At 37.2% G+C, this 13,652-nt stretch overlaps 2 protein-coding genes across 4 annotated transcripts; both read right to left on the reverse strand.

The window, feature by feature from the left end:
* Nucleotides 1-469: 469 nt before the first annotated feature.
* LOC119991284 (CTD small phosphatase-like protein 2) lies at nt 470-5,585 on the reverse strand. 3 transcript variants are annotated; one of them, XM_038837609.1, is made up of 8 exons: nt 5,530-5,585; nt 5,178-5,233; nt 3,753-3,946; nt 3,167-3,291; nt 2,929-3,016; nt 2,274-2,780; nt 1,319-1,656; nt 470-961 (listed from the first exon to the last, which is right to left on the reverse strand). In XM_038837609.1, the coding sequence occupies exons 3-8, from the start codon at nt 3,895-3,897 to the stop codon at nt 749-751; spliced, it is 1,416 nt and encodes a 471-aa protein (XP_038693537.1). In that variant the 5' UTR covers nt 3,898-3,946; nt 5,178-5,233; nt 5,530-5,585; the 3' UTR covers nt 470-748. The 3 variants fall into 3 exon arrangements, with proteins under 3 accessions (XP_038693537.1, XP_038693535.1, XP_038693536.1); XM_038837607.1 differs by lacking the exon at nt 5,530-5,585 and adding an exon at nt 5,332-5,469; XM_038837608.1 differs by lacking the exon at nt 5,530-5,585 and adding an exon at nt 5,318-5,427.
* A 2,079-nt stretch (nt 5,586-7,664) lies between these two features.
* LOC119992078 (cytochrome P450 78A5-like) lies at nt 7,665-10,770 on the reverse strand. Its single transcript, XM_038838700.1, has 2 exons — nt 9,741-10,770; nt 7,665-8,521 (listed from the first exon to the last, which is right to left on the reverse strand). The coding sequence occupies exons 1-2, from the start codon at nt 10,716-10,718 to the stop codon at nt 7,910-7,912; spliced, it is 1,590 nt and encodes a 529-aa protein (XP_038694628.1). The 5' UTR covers nt 10,719-10,770; the 3' UTR covers nt 7,665-7,909.
* Nucleotides 10,771-13,652: the final 2,882 nt, after the last annotated feature.

Genomic DNA, 13,652 nt, shown 5'->3' on the forward strand with positions numbered 1-13,652 from the left:
TGACGGAGTTGATGTTGATTCCTAGCATTTCATGAAACTATTCAAAATCCCTCACGTTGACGGAGTTTATATTGATTCCTAACATTTCATGAAACTATTCGAAATCCCTCACGTTGACGGAATTGATATTGATTCCTAACATTTCATGAAACTATTCGAAATCCCTCGTCAACACGCTGAAACTATAATCCCTACGCTGACAGAGTAAAATGCGGACCTATATACGGTGTAACACACCTTCGAAAGGTTTCATACACGACATCTGGGTACCTTGGACTCTTGGAGAGGTTCCAACGATAGAAAAAAAGGGTAAAAACTGCGCTTCTAATTTCTCGTGCACTGAGACTCAAGGAGGGAGGGAGGGATAGTGGTACTGTACACCAAGCTGCATTATTCTTCACCATGAAAAAAAAATAGCAGGCAAAGGCGCACACATTTCACCGACAAACAATCCCATGCAGTTTCCCACTTAATTTAGAACAAAAACTAGAAATTATTTTATTCTGAAGCTTGTGAAATAATTAATGTACTACAACGTCTCTGTATAAAATGTTTCAACTGTTTCACTCAAGAGCACAAATTACCTATCTTCTCAGATCAATTGAAAGCACAAATTATTCGTCACAAAGACAGTCTCATGAAGAGTTCTCTTAAAAGCAACTCCCCAATACTTATGGCAGTATCGGCGAACCTCCAAAAAAGTCGTTGCAGTCTGTAACTGGGTATAAGTACATCGTGGATATCACCTTTAGAAGTCATGTACTCTATTTGAAATTAAAGTTGGATAAGTAGCTGCAGCAATCTTCTCCTGCAGGTTGAACTTGTTAGCTATCAACGGTCTAACATCTTCAACATCCACCAAACTCTCCAAAAAGGGAAGCAACAGAAGTAATTCTTGATCGTAACAATTGTCAAACCAGCTCTCAATGGGGATTCCATTATCCACTTGGAACCCAAATGCCTGGCAAAACAAAAGATTTGAAATTTAATACAAACTCAAAGCATATTAGCATAGATGGGGACCAAAAATAAAGGAAAAAATAAATAAAAAACAAGGCATCGTCTTTTGTTATTTCTGGGTACAAGACAAATGATATCACTTTGTTTTACGTATACGGTATACCACAGAATTTGTGCAAAAATCATAAAATCAAGCAGGTACAGCAACTAACCAAAAAAGGGAATTACGGCAATGAGTGCAAATTGTGTAATCAAGAATCAAATCCTCTAGATTGCTCCAACAGTAATTAAAACCTTTTATCCTATAAAAGGTAAAAAAAAAAAAAAGATTGGCACACGAGAGATACTACAAGAATACCTGTGGAGAATTGTCAATTATAATAACATGTGCCAAATCACGGCCATGTACTGACAAATCCTTGAGGTAGTTCCCATCGACATATACACAGGATTCACGAAAAACACGATGACGAAATATCTTCCTCTTTGGATCTAGCACGTTCAATAGCTGCTCAGCATATATACTTTGACTGGCAGTAAATATAATGATTTCGAATAGACAAGAAACTCTGTCCATAAAATCTCTTAAGTGAGGACGGCATCGGACAGAGACTGTATGCTCCTGGAGATTAAAATTAACAGGGAAGGTGAAATCTGCATCAGCACAAGGTTCTAGTGTGGAGTGCACCAAAGTCTCTGGAAAATCAAAATATTTCAATCAGCATCCTTAGCAAGCATCAGTAGCCAAAAGAAAGGTAGGTAAAATCCAGAATAATACACAAGCATAACTAATAAAAGAGTAAAGACAAATATTTCTTTGAATGAAACAATGAATAACTTCAGTTTTCCAAAGTATGACGCAACATCAATTATGAAAAGAAGCCTAAAACCCAAATAGTCATCCCAGAAAAAAATGAAACCATACGGACAATAATGATCAGAAGATCTACCACGTAAAAATACAAAGTAAATATGATGCATTCTTTCATTTAAATTAAAGGAAATAAAACGTATAAAAAGGCCATATCCCAGAGAATAATGAGAAAAAAGTGTTCTCACTACACCCAGGGTCCCAGGGAGAAGCAAAGAACTAGACCCAAACCATTGAGCTACATTCTCAGGTCCATGGGCAGCAGAAAAATATAAACGGCAGTCAATGATGTGCACGAGGTTTGTGTAATTTTACAAGGGAAAATGTAACTAGTTCCGTAAATAACAGCTGGGGGGTACCCCTTTTCAGAAAGATTTCAGTAACCCAATTATTGTATGCATGCAAATAAAACATAATAGATACACCAGATCAAATGTCTTACCATCCAAGTCCAAAACAAGAGTAGTAGGAGGGCAACTTCGAGTCTGTCTAGGAAGTAGCATATGCCGAAAAGTGGGGACGACCGATGATAAATCCGGTAGTTTCTTTATGAATAGATAAGGATCAAAGTCATCAAATTTCTCGTAGTCTTCATCCTCGACAGAAGCATCAATTGACATAGAATCTTGACTACGCTCATCAACACATTCCAACTTTGAGTTCTTCATGGCAAGATATATTGCGGAAACTTCAGATGAAAGCCCAGCTCCTTCTGAATATGTATTACAACATGTTGCTATATTTGTATCCATGGTAAGCATCTCACTGCAGTTCTGCCCATCAAAGTTGTTAGCTACCAAGTTTGTACCCACTTCTATATCACCAGGACATGATGCATTAACTGAAGTTAATGTATTCTCAATCCCTCTGTGACGAGTATCTTGAGCAACATGACCTCCATGAATATCAATCCATGAGTTCTCTATTCCACAATCCTGCTGGAACTGATCTACACTTGGAAATAATTTGGCAAAATCAACTAATATGAAACAAGCATCAACATTTCCATATTACATATATGTACATTAGAAAATGCACCCGCTCTTTTGATTTTTAAAAGAAAGGGGAAAACAAAAGAGGTTAACTTCATCACCTACCTTCACCGGGTATTTCCCCTTCAGAAACTCTGGAAACATGAAAGACAGGAGAAAATATTGTCTCCGTTACATATCCATCATTGCAATCCTGCAGTATAATTTAAGTAATCACATACTGCTATTGCGACTGATTATAAAGTAACAATTCATGAGATGAAATCTAAAGGCAAATAGCAGGAGCATATCAAAAGTTAATGAACACAAGTACTAGAGTGCAAATATATTTCTAAGCATATACCTTACGAGCCATGGAAGCACCAACTATCTCATCATGCACCACACAAGTATCAGAAGTCTCGGCTTGGGGCAAGTCGTACCTGGTATTCAAGTTGGATGCAGCAACAGGTACAGCACTTCTCTTCACTGAAAGTTTGAGAAGATGACAATGAACATCACCAAATAAGCTAATTATTACTATCAAATAAGAATATTCTATTGCTAAAAAAATTGTAGCACCCTAAGTTCCATATACCAGCCCATCAAAGAAACAAAGTTCCACGATATCAGAATCACCTCTGTGGGGCTTGATGCAAAAGCAGATAAGAAACATATAAAAACAAAATATGCTCCTGAAAAGAAGGCAGCCTAATGACAGACAAACATACAATACCTAATGACCAGGATGAAAATGATATACTTTATAGGTAAAGACCTAAATGTAGAAGCAAATTCAGAAAAACCAATAATGGGTCAAAGCCGCCTCAAAAGTAGCTAGCAGTTTCTCTTTTTTCTACATTTTGTTCCGCTTTATAATTGATCCACACATGCATTAGTCACTGTACACAAATCAAATGCAGATTAGTAGGAATAAAGGAATGAAGTACCACATCTCTGCCTTCTGGCTGAAGACGTAATTAGCTCTGTAACCTTCTTTTCTGCGACTTGTGCATTTTCAGCTGCTTTCTTCTGAGCTCTTGACACCCTTGGGCTCGCAACTTCTCGAGAAGGAATTCTTTTCTTGGTTTGCATTTCACCAAAGACTATATTATCTACCCAATCTTCTGGGTGTTATTGGTACCTAATTCAGCAGCAGATAGAGCATAGAACCAGAGATACAACCCCGATCAGAGTTTTTGTGCTCAGTAAAATATTTAGTCCACAAAAAAATAGCCAATGATTCTAGAATAGTACAATAATTCGACTACTTTTTGATAACTAAACTAGACTGCATAAGACAAAAGAACCAAATTGCAACCATCATTTAACATTGCTGTAAAGAAAAAAAGAAAGAACCACTAGAGTACTTATTCTACAGATAAAGATAAAACTATTGCAGCAAAATTGAAATATAACTTGATACATAACTCAGAACGCAAATACTTACAGATATATCTTTAAGGTCCCTTGAAATATTCAAAAATGCTTCAGGGGAGTGATCAAACCAAAAAAAGAAAAATATATATATTTTAATCCAACTAAATCTCATAATTTGGCAAAAGCACATTCAGGCAGCATCCCACATTTCTTTTTTTTTAACAGTATGGCTTGGAGGTTGAAATTTGAAATGGGGAGAATAAATATCAAAAGGTAAGCTAAGTGGAAACAGTATACTATATCAGAAATTTGAATTTTATATCGACAAAGTGAGCTTTTTGAAAATTTTGCCATGTTTAAAAGACATCAGGTTTATCCTTTTCTTTTTTCAATCCATATTCAAATTCTGATTTTCTCTCTTTTTTCTTATAAGCTATTTAATAATATTCTGAATCAAACCTTGCACAAGGTGCAAGTGAAAGGAGTTTTCTAACACCAGGCCACAACCTCCTTTCATTCCAATTTTCTCTTCTTACACACAAGATAGCAGCATAAAAATTAAATCTGCAAGTCCAAACTTTCTCCTAACTAATTAAATGGCCTCCGTGTGTTTAGGGTATAAACTTCCGACAGCAACAAGTATAACAATTTTCAAAATTTCAAATTCAAACGAAGAATGTGAACACAAAGTGTTAAGGGTTCACACCCACAATAAGGTAAAACCAGCAAGAACTGAACTGAAACCCTAGAACATAATTAAACATTTCAAAGCTTAAAGTAACAAATAACAGAAACAAAACCCGAACCAACCCAGAAATTCAATAAAACCTCAATTAGAGGTCACCACATCGTCATGCAGAGTTAAGCAAGCCGTCATCGCAACAAATCGTAACAAATTAAACCCAAATGCACGAAACAGACAAGAACAAACCATAAAAACTACAAATACAAGAAGGTTTAAGCTCAAGAGTACTTCACTTCAAAAAAAGACGTACCAGAATACGAGATCGGGGATGAAAAAACTCAGAAGCTCAACTAAAAGCAACACCTCCTGTAATCGAACACAAAAGAACAAAACAGTGAGTGAAGTTAGAGCTGGAAGAGGAAGAAAAAGCAAAGACTGAGCAGCAGAAACCCTAGATTTGTCACCAGTAGAGAGAGAGAAAGGCCTTGGTTTTGGTTTTTCCCTCCAATGACGGGAAAAGAGAGGGAAAGTAAAGAGGGATCGAAAATTTTATTTTTGTCTGAGCGAAGAATTCGCGATGATTAAGTAAAATTGGAAAAAAATTCTTGGATAATGAAATTCCTTATATGAAGAATCTAATTGAGAAGCTAGTTACCACTTACCTACTCGCCGTTTGTGAGAATAATTTCACACTCGCTTCTGGGAACGAACGCGTGTCCTTTAGGGTTGGCGGATTCTAACAGGTGTGCCAGGAGAGAGGAGAGTGGATTATTTGGTACTAACAGAGGGTGGCGCAAGGTGCCGCGATTTGAAACGGCGTCGTTTTCAATTTAAATTGTTTGGAAGAAATTGATTCCGAAAATAAGGAAGAGAGTGGAGCTTATTTGGACTCTCAAGTTGGGCTTCCGCCCACTATTGTTGTGGACAGACTACAACGGGCTGCAGATGGCCCATTTACTCACGTAGATTTTAGATGATCCATGCCCATGGCCCATGGGTCTTAGAAAATTAAACTCTACTTCTTTTTTTTCCTTTCTTTATTACATAGAATCCGAAAGTACTATAATTTCCTTTTAAATCGAGAAAGACGAAGTACAAGTTAGCTTTTTTTGTATATTCAATATGGATCTAAACTCATACTGTAAGCTCGTACCTACACAAATTTTTCACCTGACGACAAGATAAGTTGGGTCAAAGTCTAACGTGTGGCTACAAAAATATTGTTTACGGTGTAAATCAAACTCAACCCATATGAATTAGCAATTACTATCGTTTGAATGTGCACTACATGAATTCATAGGTTTGAGTAATAGCTCTCAAACCAAGTGTCAAGCAAGTACCCCATAATATTTGGGATTGCCTACGTCTTCACTTTGTGTAATCATGTATTAATTATAGTGTGGCAATCACAATTATATCCCCCAGTACTAATGCAATGACTATAAAGAAATTTACATCTGATGGTGGGGGGGTCCAAGCTCAATCATATAATAGATTAATGGAGCATTTACACATTTAATATGGTGAAAGGACTAAGCCTTTCAAGCTGTCATAAGAAAAAAAAAAAGTAAAAGGCAATAGATTTATATCTTCAAAAGTCTTAAACTTTTGGCTTTTTGGGGAGCATATGATTTTTCTTCCAAATAACATCACAATAATAAATACATGCACGCACAGTTAAATATATAAATTGTAGTATAGAAGTCTCACATTTATCGATTCGTTCGATCATTTATATACATAGTTATTGTGCCTACCTAAAACTCAAACCCTACATACTAGGAGAGGACGCCCTTCACACTGGCACCAATTTGTCCGTTTTGGGCCGAATCTCGCACGGCTTTATCTTCTCAAACCTAGCACCCACTCAGACTAGTTTGAGTCTAGGAAAATCGATTGTTACTAGTTAAGAAGTTTCGACTCAATTATATTTTACACTAATTTCTAACATCGAAGCGATGCGGGATCGTAACAAATACTAGAGACGAGTGTATGTTTGATCTCCTTAGCTGGTGGTCGAAATATATATGCGGCATCGACAACTTCCATTTTCCTTGGTTGTTTTAACTATAGGGGTTCATATTATGGTGTTTCAAACCCTCCCCTTCCTAAAAGTGGATACTATGAAGACGGCATCAAAATTGTATATTTCGTTTATTTTGCAAATGTGAATCAGATATAATCTGCTTCAAATATTGCTTTTGATCAAACTCATGCATGGGTCACCTTCTCAGAATGCAAGCAATCAATGTTTTGATTAATTCGATCATATTGTATTCTTAATATTGAAAGATATAACTATTTTAATTTGGTACTTGTTCTACATAGGAGTGACAAAATTATGTTCGGATGATCGAATTTGTCCGATCCGGATTAAACCAGATTTGTACTTAAGTTATATGTCCGAAATATGGGTCCAAACACAAAATGTTTGTCCGGTTTAAAATCGGGTTCTGGTCCAAAACACATAAATATTGTCTAATTTACTTATCCGGACTCTAACTCGGATTAGGTTATTGTCCGATTTATTTGTCTGAATTTGATTAATTAGGTACGCCCGAAATCTAATCCGGGTTAGGATCTAGCCATACAAATATTCCTTAAACACATGTTATCGACCAACCCGGAACCTTTTTTTTTTCCAACCAAGTTTTTTCTCATATCGTCGTAATAGTCATAATATTTTACATTTTTTCATGTGAAATATTTGTTTTTGTTTTTTTTTCTTCTCTGGATAAACAATAGTTGAGTTTTTTTTTTTTTTTTTTTTCCTTTGAGAAGAGTAGTTGAGTTTTCTTGATAGAAGGGATTTAACAATACAAATAAAATAGGAACAATAATTTACAACATATCTGCATACTTGCTCTTATTCTTAGAGCATTTACAATCTCCAAACCCAAATTCTAATATGCTAGACATTGAATTTGTTCTTCCAGAGAGAGAGAAAAAAAAAACACACAAGCAGAGATAGAGACAGAGAGATATAGAGAGAGAAAGATGGGGGGAGAGAGAGAGAGGGGGGGGGGGGGGAAGGCAAACCATTCAGTAGATGGCCTTGTTGAAGCGAGGAACGACGCGACAAGCTAATGGTTTCTTCATCTCAAGAGAGAGTCTCAAGCATTCCGAAAGATCCACTGGTTGGGCCGAGGCCCAATTGAATTGTTGTAAAAGCCTTGCTACCCACAGGTGGACCGTGGTCAGGCCCAATGCTCTGCCAGGACACACCCTGCGGCCCGAACCAAATGGAGCAAGCCTCAGATCCGAGCCCATTATTGGCACGTCCTCTTCCATGAACCTGTCAGGATTAAAAGCCCATGGATTCTTCCAAATGGATGGGTCATGGGTTATGGCCCACATGTTGACCATGGCCGTTGTACCAGCTGGTATGAACACCTTGTCCACGTGGACATCGTGGATTGCAAGCCGGGCCCAGGAAAGAAGTGGGCCCGGCGGATGCAAGCGGAAGACTTCTTTGACTATGGCTTGGAGGTAATGGAGATTGGGGATGTCGGTGTCTTGCACGTGCCGATTGTTGCCAACGCACGTGTCGATTTCTTCTTGTGCCTTTGTTTGGATGTCTGGGTGTAAAACCATCCTCGCCATGATCCACTCGAGAAGTATAGCAACTGTGTCTGTTCCTCGGAATATCATTTCCTACACAAAATATCGTGAGAAAGTATAAAACAACGAAAATTTAATGATTTTAGTGTTTTTTTGTCAAAGTTATCTCAAATGTTGAGATAATACACGTGATTCAGGTGAAATTGTGGACTCCACATGAGATTCATACAAAATTGTGTGCATTCATTCAAGATTTAAGATAGCACAAATAACGGGTTAATACCATTTTTGCACATCGAAAGATAGTCAGTGTTTCAATTTACACATTATTGTTTAAAATGTTTCAATTTGATTACCCAATGATAAAATTGTGGCAATCAATATTTGGACAGTCAACGTGCCACATGTGCAGTTGGACTGCCTCAAAGTGGAAAAATCTACCCGAAAAACAATTTTATTATTGGATGACCAAATTGAAACATTTTAAATAACAGTGTACAAATTGAAATATTAACTATCTTTCGATGTGCAAAAATGGTATTAACCCCACAAATAACATTAAAATCCATAAGAGTGTCAATAAAACAATCATGTGTTTCACGTGTACTAATAACTTAGCACATCCACAATCATATCAGGCATGCCGTGGTGGAGCCTATGAAGACGTGATTTTCACATGATTAAAAACCTTATATCAACAACAAACATTATGCGGGGTTTATTGGGGTCATATCATCAATTTTTTAATAAAAAACGACATCATATAAATTTATCGTTTAAAAATTCGATATGGGTCTAAACTCAAACTGTTAGACCCACACATACAAGAAATTTCTCACCTGACGACAGGGCAAATTAAATTGAAGCCAATGCATGGCCATAAGAGTTTTCCTCCCAATGAAAACAAAACCAAGTTAATGGGATGTTTAAGCTTTTAAGAGTTATGTCGGATGACCAAACAAGTATTACCGACATGACCTTAATAAACTAATGAAACAGTCGTGGGAAGGAAAAAAAGAAGTGGAGATCTCTAGTTGAAAAGAACAGAGAGCTTGCTTTAGAACAATCATCATAAGAAAACAAAAATAAACCTAATGGGAAGCATGTAAAGATATTTTGCGAAGATAATATCCCACTTTTGGCTCTCTATATGTCAACTCCCAATAAAGTTCGTGCTAGAAAACCATGATCACTCGTTGTTTTCTGGTATGTATATGTCCTGTTCCAGTGATTTTGGTCTAAATTAATTGAAGTCACAATGGTGTGTGTGTGTGTATATATATATATATAGAGAGAGAGAGAGAGAGTTTACCCACGAAACAGCCACCATGTCTGCATCATCTAACTTGTCCTGTTCAGGCAAAGATAGCAAAGCACTAAGAAAATCACTTCCACTAATGAAGTCTCCAGCTTGTTTTCTTTCCTTCACAACTTGACCAACCACCCTGCCAACATCAACTGCAAGCCTATGGCACCTCCTCTTCACACCATACAAATCCAAGAATTTAATATTAGGAAAATAGTCCTCCAAATTAAACTTGACAATCAACTCATACCCTTCCCTAACCATATCACTCACCAACCCTTCTTTTTCTGAACCCAAACCTCTCCCAAACACACTCTCAATCATATTTCTTAATGACCCTTTTTGTAATATCCCTCTTAACACCACAACCCCTCTCTCCTCCATTGATTCCAACACATTTTCCACCATTTCATCCACCACTTGTTGCCTTAATGGCTCTAGACCAGACACTTTTCTAGGAGAAAACATGTGAGTAGCTGCAACCCTACGCAGATTGCGCCAGTAAGACCCCGATGGAGCAAAACCAATGGCACGTTCAAACATCAGCAAGCGGGCTGATTGCTTGATCGGACGGTCCGAAAACACGGACCCGCAAAGGATTTCCTTTGCTGTATCAGGGTGGCTACTGATGATCACTGGGGTAGAGCCTAGGCTAAATGCCATGAGCCTGGATGCATTGAGTGAGTTAGCCATGTTAGCCAGCTTGTGATGAGCTAGTGAACCCATTTGAGGCAGGGTTCCAAGCACAGGCCAACCAACAGGACCAGGAATAATCCTTGAAGGCTTCGTGTGGAGATAGTTATAGTTTCTCCATGCAAAGCCTCCAGGGACCAGCCAGAAGTTGAGGGAGAGGGTGAAAAGAGAGGAGACTGAGATGAGAAAGAGAGTGAGAAACCATGGAGAATATTGATTTGTAAACATTAAACAAAGAAGTAAAAGAGGGATCAAGAGGAGATTGCCTAGAAAGAAACCCCTGGCCTTCATTTTTTTTTCTTGGTAAGTTAATAGAGACCCAACACTAGTAGACTTGGTTACAAAGAGGGTTGCAAGGGTTGGTATTTATATATGTAGGAGTTGAAAGTGATTCTGGTTAATTAAGGATATATATGTGATTAGTTTTTTAACCATGATTGGTGGATATCACAATCATGGTTTATGAGCTAATTAAGCATCCAGCTAGCAAAAGCAATATACTCATTGATCAAGCACAACGCCCAAAACCTAGACCAGGATCTTTTTCCTCCTTTTTTTTTTTTTTTTGTACGGACCTAGACTAGGATCTTGCTCCAACACCATAGAAACCAATTATCGAATAACATCCAATATATAGTGCACGAGTGTACGACACTACGACTAGACAACTTTGCACAAAGCGTGCTTTTTAAAGGAGGGTTTACTTTATTTCTTACTACAGGGCTTTTGCGTTATATTTATTAAGGTTATTAGCCAAATATCAAATCCTCTTTTACAAAACTTGGGCAATTGATGGCCACGTATGCAAGATATAAGATCCGATCTGCTTCCTCTGCATCACTCCACATTTCCACGCATGCTACGACGATCACACCTTGCATTAAACATGTAGTACGGTACTTGCCCACAAAGACACATACAGAACGATAATTGCTCACAAAAATAAACGTTTCAATGTTTCGCCAATAAACTCATTGATGTGGCATAAAGAATAATTGGCAAAAAAAACCGATTCAAATTGAATATGGTTGGATCATCGGCATGAGCGTGCACGCAAGTGTCTACATGTCAAAAATTATATATATATATAGGTCTGCTCATATGGGCAGACCCGCATAATACCAAATGTGCGGGCTTCTATTTTAAGCCGTTAGATCAATCTAACGAACTAGGTTGACTTGTCTAATAAAACACAAAGCCCCTAAATTCCTTTTTACTTTTGTCTCCCACATCCGCGACGCGAGTTCGGCGTCCCACCGATGGGACGAAGCTCAAAGAAACAAAGCCGGAACTCTCAGTCGTCGCTGCCTTGCAGTGTCTTCCGTCTCCATAGATTCCTTCCCCATGGTTGGATAATGTTTGTTCGCCCTGCTTCTTACCTGTGAAGGTGAAATTATTGGTTGTAATCTTGAACTGGGTGTAATCTCGAACCATTTTTGGTGTTGCTAAGTCAATACTTGGATGTAATCTCGAAATGGGTTTAAGACGGAATTAAATTCTAGGTGTAATCTCCAACTGTTTTTGAGGTTTCTTAGTCAATTCTTATGTGCTTCCTCTCGCGATGATAACGGTGAGAGGCAACAACCGTTCTCTGTGCTTCGTTGCTGAGTCTGTGCGAGGACTAAGGAGCTGTATCTGTAGGAGGCGGAAGAACGTTACGCGTCTCTATCTCAGACATGGAAGAAAATTGATACTTTGTGGGGATATGTAAATAAATAAATAAATAAATAAATAAATAAATATATATATATATATATAGACGAATTCTCTTATGAGATCCTAAAATGAGTTTATAACTTTTAGGGATTAAAACATTTTTAAAAAAACTTGAAAAAAAATATATTTGTATTTTGATCTGTTTTACAAACCCGACGACATTTTTTATTCGAAACAAAAATCAAATTCAACATGAAAAATGTATGATAATCCTGAATCATTGGATATAAAACAAGACATTTCATACTCTTTTTAGGTTACATTCAATTTTTGTTTCGAACAAAAAAATATCGTTGGGTTCATAAAACGATCAGAATACGAATATATTTTTTTTCAGAATTTTGAAAAATATTTTAAATCTTAAAAGTAAATCCTAAAAATTAGAACCTCATTTTAAAAACTCACTTTAAGACCTTAAAAGTGAATCCTACAAGTTAAGACCTCACTTTATGCAACACCCAATTGTTTGGAATCAAAATGCAATTTCTGCACACAAGACCACTTTGAGCAAACTAAAAAGTTCGAAGATTAATCACAACCATAAACAAAACCATAGCTGGTCCATGCAACCAAAGGGAATCAATCACCACACTATATAAGGTCCTAAATGAATTAAAAATTATCGTTAGAGCGGCCTGAGCAGTGAGCGGGCACAGTTGTGACAAAAACAGCTGGTCCAACGAAAACCATGCAATTCTCAAATAGGAATGACAAAATATGCAGACAAAACGCCAACCAATAAGATTTCTAATTTCCTATCCAGCAAAAATTGTTTTAAATAATGAAATCATCATCAAAGTACCATAGAGACCCTTCACACCCCCCATTAGCTCACAAATTAAATATAAGTAACCCCAATACTCACATTCAAACCAAGACAAAATCTCTGAAAGAAAAGTATGTCGCTCCCACCAGTGAATTCCTTCACAAACTTTGATGCAACAGTGTCCACTTCACTTGGAAAAATAATCAAACATAATTGAGAGGACCATATCCAGTATATTTAATATGGGAGGATCATATCCAGTATATTTAATTAAAAAAAAGCTCAGGTATACGCGTGGAAGCCGTTTCTCCTCTATAATTACACCAATTTTTTTTGCTGTTAGATCACAAGCACTCTACTTTAGGTAAAGCATGACAACCAAGGGGAATATAAAACATCCCACTAAGTCCTAAATAACTCCTATAACCTCATCTATTGGATGGAAGAGGCACGCAATAACAAATTACACAACAACAACCAGTAAAGCTATCAGGGGACCAATAACGAGTATTGTTTCAATGATGCAAAAGTGACCTCTCTTTGCAGCATAAAAATAATCCTTACCAGGTCCTTCTGGGAGTATCCCTTGGAAGAAAAACCTGAAAGCTAAGCAAAGTGCCAAAGTGGGATGCTTTGTTAACTCAATAATAACACCCACCCTATCATATAACTTCTAACATCCACAAATCAAATCCGTGCACATAAAATACTTCATTCTCACACCATTTGCATGGTGAGATTCT

The sequence above is a fragment of the Tripterygium wilfordii genome, chromosome 22 (assembly GCF_013401445.1).
Source record: "Tripterygium wilfordii isolate XIE 37 chromosome 22, ASM1340144v1, whole genome shotgun sequence".
NCBI classification, from domain to species: Eukaryota; Viridiplantae; Streptophyta; class Magnoliopsida; order Celastrales; family Celastraceae; genus Tripterygium; species Tripterygium wilfordii.

Bases quoted from the DNA above. Each gene is read 5' to 3' on its own strand.
- LOC119991284 (XM_038837609.1), bottom strand. From the start codon at position 3,897: ATGCAAACCAAGAAAAGAATTCCTTCTCGAGAAGTTGCGAGCCCAAGG. The intron at 3,292-3,752 runs GTACTTCATTCC...TCAAACTTTCAG, and splicing joins AGCCAGAAGGCAGAGATGTG to TGAAGAGAAGTGCTGTACCT. The intron at 962-1,318 runs GTATTCTTGTAG...TTGTTTTGCCAG, and splicing joins TAATTGACAATTCTCCACAG to GCATTTGGGTTCCAAGTGGA.
- LOC119992078 (XM_038838700.1), bottom strand. From the start codon at position 10,718: ATGAAGGCCAGGGGTTTCTTTCTAGGCAATCTCCTCTTGATCCCTCTT. The intron at 8,522-9,740 runs GTAAACTCTCTC...TATTTTGTGTAG, and splicing joins ACATGGTGGCTGTTTCGTGG to GAAATGATATTCCGAGGAAC.